The following is a 9,122-nucleotide window of genomic DNA, read 5'->3' as shown; positions in this document are numbered from 1 at the left end:
TGTAAGGATCAATTACAGAGGCGTAGTGATTTCGTACTCTAAAATAACAAAAAAAAAAAGGAATCAATTTTATTGAAACGTGATACCTTGTGAGCGTAACATTTATATTACTTCGTAAAAGCAGCCATGATGAACGGAGAAATTAATGGTTTCCATAACTCCCTGATCGAGGAGGACTGCTTCTTGTTCACCTCGGAGTCGGTGGGAGAAGGACACCCCGGTAAGGCTCGACACGCCGGCCTTCTCTGCCTCACATACCAGGCAGCTTTACAGCATTGTTTTTAGGTTGTGTCGTTTCTGCTTCTGTTTTTACGCGGTGCTCGTCATTTTGAGTGTCCATCTTGCGTGAAAAGCTTTAAATATTTAAGGCAATTCTTTCCAGCCTCGCGGATGTCGCGGGCCAGCGCTCAGAGCACGCGCTGCTACAAGCTAATGCTAGCTAGCTCATAAAATGCTGAGTCCTGTTGAGACGTTTTCCACATTGTGGACATGACTGGACAAACGATGGTCCTGGATGTATCATTTGATTTCAGTGAGGAGTGTTGAGCTTGGTGCCATAAAGGGTTTATATGAATGGTTGTTTCCGGTCCCGGTCTAGTTGCCCGCGCTGTCTCCTCCTGAACCACATGTACAGCTGCTGAAATGGCGACTGTAACGATACACCATGTCTCTTCTTTCCCCTTGCCTCAACCGTGACCAGACAGCATTATTACAAATTCTCTCTCTTCACTTATCTGATGCAGATGTATATCTTTTTGTTGCCTTTTTCCCCCAGATAAAATCTGTGATCAGATCAGTGATGCGATCCTGGATGCCCATCTCAAGCAGGACCCAGATGCCAAAATTGCATGTGGTAAGACATGCTAGATTTCTCTCATTATTATGACTGATGTAACTTAAGATTTGCTTTAGACTAAATCGCTGCAATAATTAATGGCTTTAAAGTCTCAAAGGTGTGTTTATTTGCATCTGCCTTCCTAATGCAGAAACTGTTGCCAAGACTGGGATGATTCTGTTGGCGGGGGAAGTGACGTCGCATGCTGTCGTGGATTATCAGAAAGTTGTGCGTGAAACCATCCGTCAAATCGGATATGATGACTCATCCAAAGGTGCAGCATTTATTTATTAATTTTTTTTCCTCTTAAAGCTTTCTGTTTATATGTGTAGGGACTTCATCTATAACTGTTCTCTATACAGGCTTTGACTACAAGACCTGTAATGTTCTTGTGGCTCTGGAGCAGCAGTCTCCTGACATTGCTCAAGGTGTTCACATTGATCGGAGTCAAGAGGACGTTGGGGCTGGGGACCAGGTCAGTAGTCGGTGCAAGGTTGGGAGCTTTTTCTTGAGTATTAAATGCTTAAAGCTCACTTATGGTCGTTTTCTTTGTGACCAAACAGGGTTTGATGTTCGGATATGCAACTGATGAGACTGATGAGTGCATGCCTCTTACAATTATCCTTGCCCACAAGCTGAATGCTAAAATGGCTGAACTGCGACGCAACGGCGCTCTCCCATGGCTCCGGCCAGACTCAAAGACGCAGGTAGGGTTTGCACATCATGAGCCTTTTGAGAACGCTCATCTAAAAATGTGAAATACATGTGTTAAAAGTTGCGCCATCTTCTGGCTGCTGCTTGTCATGGATTTTGGAAGCTTTATTTAATTCATTCATCTTCTTGCAGGTTACTGTGCAGTACCGTCAAGACCGGGGTGCCATGCTTCCCGTGCGAGTGCACACCATTGTTATCTCTGTGCAGCATGATGAGGAAATCTGCCTAGAGGAGATGAGAGATGCACTGAAGGAGAAGGTTATTAAGGCCGTTGTTCCTTCTGTCTACCTGGATGATGACACCATTTACCATCTGCAGCCCAGCGGGCGATTCGTCATTGGAGGGCCTCAGGTACATATCCCATCATGTGACTTGATTTTAACTAGAAATCCTGGAAGTTACTAACTGGGAAACAACTGCTCTTCTCTACAGGGAGATGCTGGCCTGACTGGACGTAAAATCATTGTAGACACTTATGGTGGCTGGGGAGCCCATGGTGGTGGTGCGTTCTCCGGGAAGGATTACACAAAGGTGGACCGCTCTGCTGCCTACGCTGCACGCTGGGTGGCCAAGTCCCTGGTAAAGGCTGGACTGTGCCGAAGAGTGCTGGTGCAGGTAAGCTGTGTTGCTAAAGTTTGCTGCTTCTCTCTTTAGAGTGAGGGGTTCCCAGAGGTTCCATCTGGAGATGTTTTATTTTTTTTGTTTTGTTTTAATTTTTTATGTATATGCTTGTTATAACATATGTGTGCTATATTAGGTATCCTATGCCATTGGAGTTGCCCATCCACTCTCCATTTCTATCTTCCACTACGGGACCTCTCAGAAGAGCGAGAGAGAACTACTTGATATTGTGAGGAAGAACTTTGACCTTCGTCCCGGAGTTATTGTCAGGTAATATCAACCTCTGAGGCTTCATCACACAGCAGTTCCTGGGCTTGCTAGGGAAAACAAAGTATAGGACGGGGCCAGTATTAACATTTTGATTTAAGACGGTTTAGGAGCAATTTTTACACACAGAGAATAATTAGCATACTCTTAATTGTTGTGATTTAATTATTTTTTTTAATTAGAAAATTGACAAGCCTGCCTACAGCAGTTGAAATGTTGTAATATTTGATTCTTTGAGTATTCAATGCCACAGAAGATTACAGTTTCTTTGCACTTTGTAGAATTATAAAAGTATAACGAACACAGATGAGCTTGCTAGTCAGGCTATCTGCTCCGTTACAGTCTCTTAACAATATGCTGGCTTGGCATGTGGTACATCTTTTGTTCCATCGCATTTTTTTAAATTTGAGTAGAAGTATTTTCAAACAAACATTTTGCCTGTCTTGTAATCAAAGGACAGTGTTGGGACTATATTTCACCATTCTTTTATATAATCTTTGAGATTGCACATATAGATAGAAACTTTTGTTTTTGTAAAATGGACAAGTGTGGGTTTTTTTTATCTGCAAGCTGGAGCTTCTATCTGAGGGGTAAGTGTTTGAAGATCCATTTTTCCATTCAACTATCGGCCAGTTTCTTCATCTTTGGTCATAAGGCTCGACGCTGGCATCTTTACCTTCTTGTGTGAGAATCAGTGTGTTTCAGTTTGGGTATGCGATTGGTGCTAAATATTTTGATTATGTATTCCAGGGAGCTGGATCTGAAGAAACCCATTTATCAGAAGACTGCAGCCTATGGCCACTTTGGCCGAGACTCCTTCCCTTGGGAGGTGCCCAAAAAGCTCAAATACTAAACCTGTTAAGCTTTTCCCCCCAGGCTTGTTGGTGTATACTACAGAGAAGCCTCCAAGGTTCCAGGGGTGAAATGCACTTCTTTCTTTCTTCTCTCCTCCCCTCACTCTCACACATATGACACATGACTCTCTGCTTCACTTGATTGTCTTGTTACTGTTTTCTGACGGCTGCACAGTTGTGCAGGGTTCTCGGAGACATGCCTCAGAAATTTGGTGTTTTAAAGGCTAGGATGGGTTCCATGAACTCATGCGTCGTAGTTCTTCATGTTCCCCCGTCTTGATGTTCCTTCGCTTTCTCGTTGTGATAGTTGCTAGGTAGCTGCATTTATTCGTTCTCCTTTGGCATTCCAGTCTCGTCAGTACCGTGAGTCTTGTCACAGCGGTAGCATATCTGGCAATATGTGCTACCCTTAAGTTTCTGGTGCTACTGAATGTAAGGAGCCTGCATGACATCTAAACTTGCCTAATTTAACTGATGGAGAGCCTTCACCTGACATGACCCCCTTTCAGTTCAGCTTCTTTAACATTCCTCCTCTTTGGTTTTTGACACTTATTCCTTGTCTGGGTGTTTGTTTGTTTAGCTTTATTCACTCATCTTTGTGGAGGATCCTGGAATAGCACAATAAAAATGAAAGGGATGTTACTGTCGTCACTAAAAATGCTATGCATTGCAGGCTATGGGGAAAGCCAACTCCTAATCATACAAGCTCAAAAGAGCATGAGGCCTCAAATTTCCCCACAGACCTTTGCCGTTTTCTGACGTAATACAGAAAAGTCAGAAGCTGCTATGTCACTGCTTTGGTCTGCAGAGGGTATCGGATATACTTGATTTTTATTGGGAAAAAATAACATGTTTATGCATTGAAACTCAATTTTAATAGATTTTTTTTTAATGGATCCCTTGTTTTTTTTTTTGTGGTTTCAAAGTGGCTAAATATTCTTGCACTCCTTGAGTATGTTGATGGCAGGTGTAGCTACAGAGAAACCTGTTTCTCATCTTTAGCTCAGCAGGGTGTGGTTTTTGCTGCAGAGTCTTATTGACCAGGAAATAAAAACCTCAACACTATTTATTTGTTCTCTGAAACGCAGCGTGGATACAGAGAAGCTGATGTTTCAGAAGGCAGCTTTAAACAGACTTGGAATTACTGACTTGTGAATTATTTTGACTTGATCATTTCAGTGTTTGGCTTGAGGCCCCGGAGTGTTGTACAGAAAAGCTTTGGTCCGCCTCGACACGTCACTGGCAACTGTAAATGACTTTTACAGGTTATTTTTATTTCTGGTTTGCAGAACTTATTTTTTTTTAGGTGGATTAGTTTTGAAATCCCGTTAAACTACCAGGTGCGATTCTTGGGCTTTTATCTATCCTCATTAATGTGATGGCCTCATTTGGCTGGTGTGGTACAGAGAAACCAGCCTTGTTTACACGGCCATCACATGATCTGGGCAGATTAAAGGTTTTGGTTTTATTCCCTTTTGCCACTTGGTGGCCATCCCAGTGGATACAGTAAGTGTAAGAGTGCCTTTCTTTTTTCTTTTTCCTCCACCCACTCTAATTTTCTTTTTCCCTTCTCACCAACATGCATTCAACTTCCAGAGAAGCGAGTAGCTCGTACTGTAATGTGCTCCATGTCCAAATTGAGTAGTTCCCTGATGCTCTGTAATAAAAAAGCTATTCATCTGAAAGACTCTTGTGTTGTGTATTTTGTTGTTTCAAGAGAAGCATAGACATTACTTTGAACGATTCTGATGAAATACCGGTTTCAGTATTGAAATGGATCAGAACTGGGTTTAAACTTGTTGCAAGCATTTATTACAATAAAATGGACAGTTGAATCAAGTACAAGAGTGTATAGGAAACAAACAAAAAAATGTTTCAGCAGTAAATAATTGCATTATGTGCTTGGTCCTCGTGGCATTAGAATATAATTTTATTTCCCACATGAAGTAAGGATTATCTGAAGGCTATTTTAAAAGGACGAGATGTTTTAGATCCAGCACATCCAAAGTGTTTGATTTCTGTCGTGATGTTTTGCACATTCTTCATCAAGAATGGTACAAAATATTAACTACTGAAATTGATCAAGCATTTTATTCTTTTTAAATGATGCTTTTCTCATTTAATATAAGAAACTGACCTTTGTGTATTTTGCATTACATTTCATACTAAAAATGTGTATAATCCTTTCATACTGAGATTACAACGCACTTCAGTTAATTTCACGGCTATATAAAAGTTAATTACATTTGAATACAAAAAATAAAATTGATTCAAAATATTTTTCATGGAAGCAACTGTAAAGGAAGTTGATTGTACAAATAAAACAATGCTTTTTAAGACATGAAGAAGATCAATACACTATATTTTTCTGCATGAGAAGGTTGTTAAAACTTGCCTAAATCAGATTTGAAGAACATCTGACATGCCCATTGATAAGTGAAGATTTTTCCAGTAATCATAAGATCACATTTTCAGTACCCATCAATATATTTGAGGTCATTACAACGTGAATACCACTGAAAGTTATCTTCTCAAAAATTCTTAGAAAACATTTGGCAGTTAGTGCTGATTCAGTCCACCACTAAGAAAAACTCAGGAGTTTATAACTTTGGCTCCTTTGCAAACCGTCCAAGAATATATTCCTTAGAATTTAAACACCATCCAAGATCCAAACTCATATAAAAAGTTAAGCTAGAAATTATCAAAGTGCACAGAAAATCTGGCATGACATGTTTAAGTGAAGTGAGTAAAGAGTACATGTTATTGATACCTGGGTGAAGCAGAATTGAAATGTGCTCTGACAAGTTTGGGCTGGTCCCACAAACCACTGATCGCCCAGGGCACCAACAGAGGCAACCGTTGTGGAAAACATTTCAGGGGAAAGATTTGCTTTGGGAAAATATCTTAGTTTCTCCAGACAACCAGAACAGAAAATACTTGATATTTTAAACACCTGTAGAACTTCAAGTCAGTGCTTGTCACTGACTTTTTGGGGAAATGATTAGGTAACTCTTGGATGTTGTCAAGAGTTACAACATCAAAGTTTTGTTTTAACCATAAACTTTTATGTATTTTTTGGGATTTTATGTGATAGACCAACACAAAGGTCACTTAATAAAGTACATAAAGAATGAAGTGAGCATTTTGTCTTCACAAGCTTTGGACATGCAGAAACGGACATTTTTGCACGTGCTTATCAGAGCAAAAGGAAGGTGAATAAAAATGCATGCAAAATTTTGTAAAATATTTTGAAATAACATTTAGTACTTTGTATTGCACGTTAAGGTTTGCGTTTTGAACGTGACAAAACTTTAAACAGAAACAAAAACTCCAGCAAACTACGACACACTGCCACACCTATAGTACATGAAGCGGATGGTTGTCGTGCTCCAGTTGCACCGTGAAGGACAGTTACAGCAGGGGTGCATTTTCTTTCCCCACACTGGCTCATTCTGATGGCTATATTTAACTGACACTGATGGCTTGCTTGGCCGGCGTGTCGGACAACATTCCTCACCACTACAACAGATACCACTGATACGCGCTCCTGAAACACTCTTGAAGTTTATCTAGAACTTCGTGTAAAGCCTTCACAAGGGACGCACTGATAAAGATCCTTCTTTTTCACTCTCATTCTGGTTGACTGAGAGTAGTACGCAGTTAGTATTCAATAAACCAGAATATGTGTTTATATAAGGCCTGCTCATCAAATTAAAATAATCCTTGGAAAATAAAAACTTGTAAGCAGGTGTTAAGCATACTTTTCTCTAATCCCACTTTTATGTATTATAAAATGTTTTTTATTGGTATGATGCAATATTCAAATTAAATGTCAAGTTTCCATTATTTGTAAGTAAAAAAATCGTAATAATTAACACCGATAAAGGCTTTCAGACATCTATCTGTGAATAATTCATCTACATTATGTGTTTCCATCAGTGATAAAGTTCTTGAAATAAATGGACTTTTAAGTAATATTCTAATTTATTAAGGAAGAGGAAGATACTATGATCTGCTCTGTGTGGCCTCAGAGAAAAACCCGGAGAACTTTCCCAAAACAAAGTGGGCACCATTTGCAGTATCCTGACACATCAACACCAAACCAGCCATGGAGAAAGCCAGGTAAAATGACTGAGGTTAACAACTATTGTGGACTGCAGAGATAACATCTCCAGATATGTGTGCTATTCCCCAATGCAATGCAGCAGGTTGAATGTGGAGGGCAGAAGGTTGCCTGTTTAGCTGAGGGCAGTGAGATTTATTACACAGATTAGGTGACAGCTGATGCAATACCGCCAGAGATTGCTGCCACTCTATTGTATTTTTGGGGGACAGGAAACTAAAAGCAAACTCGTAGTTTACTCCTCTGTTTGGCACAGAGGGGGAAAAAAAGTCTGATTTGTCTTATTTGTTGAAGCAGCAGTTTTAAAATTGAGATGTGGTCATTTGAAAAGTAGCTGAATCTGTTGACCCTATTAATTCTTAGTATAGTATTCACATCTGTTAGATGCTCAGGATAGCAGATTTGATCTGACTCAAATGATTGTTTACACTCTTGAAACACTTGATTTCAAGAGTGCAAACAACCATCCTTTCAAGGACTTTACTATTCTGAATCCTAAGTGAATGTTGAGTGGAAAGAAAAAGTGTGATTGGAAAAAAAAGGTGCACAGCTTTGAGGACTGTGAAGTAAAGATCAAGTAGAGGATGACCCAAATCTATGTCGCTCTTGAACGAACCAAGACCTCACTGCAGCAGATCATCTTCAGACTGTGACATATTGATGCAATAATTAAAGCAAAAGGAGCCAGAACCATTTATTGAGTTAAGTTCTCTACTAAAAATACCCTATCTGTAATTTCCTAATGGTTTTCATTAAGTGGAAACCTTGGTTATCAAATTTGACCAAAGCAAGCTCTAAAAGTGTAACAAATCTACAAATGAATTTCACTTATATAGTAGGATTGCTTCAAATGTTTACCTTTGTATTGAAATTCATTTTATTGAGATAACTCAACAAATTAACCAACAAAAAGGTTACACCAGGAAGAGAGCAGAATGTACAGAGATTTGCTAGAGGAATAGGTTTTACATTTGAACAAACACACTTTGACACAAGTGCTTTGACGTCGGTTATGAATCGCCTGTCTTGTATGATATTAAACTGGCAGTCACTGAGAACTGGTGATGTGTGATTGGGTTATTTTCAACCAACTGAGAAGCTGTAAAACCGGGACTGATTAGGTGAGAGCAGAGAACATGTGACTGAGCCTCCTCTGGTCTAAGTTTAGTCACGTGCAGAAGGAGGAATGAAAAGTGAACCAGAGAAGGGCGTCAACGGTCCACCGGGGGAGTGTGGCTGATGCGTCCAATGGCTTTGCAGATCTCATTCTCTTACCATGGGAAAGCTTTACATAACATATCCTGACATCCTGGCAATAGGATGAAGTTTGCATATTTTCAGGCATTAATGGAACAATGAGTTAATCTACTTCCACAGTTTGAATCAACGCTGCCAGAAAGTGAAATCAGCCTCGTGCTTTTCCAACGTTCGCTGATGGTAGTGGAACTATCTATGTTCACTTATTTAAACTATATTTTACATTTGCTATTCTTTTTTTTTTTTTTTAAACACAGTTTTATTAGTTTTGCGTTTCAACAAACAAATAAAAAACATAGTTCTGTGCTGCAAGTTGTTATATCACATTGCATAAGTGAAAAATAAGTAAAAGGGAACAAAAAAAAATGTCTTCAATGGTGTTATGCTTTACTTACCGTCATTATGGTCACCAAACATTTTCATACAGATTTAATAGCTGACAGTCAGAGCT

General features: G+C 39.6%; 1 protein-coding gene across 1 annotated transcript; it reads left to right on the top strand.

The window, feature by feature from the left end:
* Positions 1-4,976, top strand: mat2ab (methionine adenosyltransferase II, alpha b). Its single transcript, XM_055048904.1, has 9 exons — positions 1-220; positions 776-853; positions 987-1,109; positions 1,198-1,310; positions 1,399-1,542; positions 1,682-1,900; positions 1,982-2,164; positions 2,307-2,440; positions 3,188-4,976. The coding sequence occupies exons 1-9, from the start codon at positions 127-129 to the stop codon at positions 3,288-3,290; spliced, it is 1,191 nt and encodes a 396-aa protein (XP_054904879.1). The 5' UTR covers positions 1-126; the 3' UTR covers positions 3,291-4,976.
* The last annotated feature ends 4,146 nt before the right edge of the window (positions 4,977-9,122 follow it).

Source organism: Poeciliopsis prolifica, unplaced genomic scaffold, assembly GCF_027474105.1.
Source record: "Poeciliopsis prolifica strain line A6 unplaced genomic scaffold, Auburn_PproV2 SCAFFOLD028, whole genome shotgun sequence".
Lineage (NCBI taxonomy): Eukaryota > Metazoa > Chordata > Actinopteri > Cyprinodontiformes > Poeciliidae > Poeciliopsis > Poeciliopsis prolifica.
The sequence above is the reverse complement of the archived record's forward strand: the minus strand, read 5'-3'. Positions and strand labels throughout refer to the sequence as shown.

Excerpts from the sequence above, each read along its gene's own strand:
- mat2ab (XM_055048904.1), top strand. The coding sequence starts at position 127 with ATGATGAACGGAGAAATTAATGGTTTCCATAACTCCCTGATCGAGGAG. Across the intron at positions 221-775 it reads GGTGGGAGAAGGACACCCCG|ATAAAATCTGTGATCAGATC; the intron begins GTAAGGCTCGAC and ends TTTTTCCCCCAG. Across the intron at positions 2,441-3,187 it reads CGTCCCGGAGTTATTGTCAG|GGAGCTGGATCTGAAGAAAC; the intron begins GTAATATCAACC and ends TATGTATTCCAG.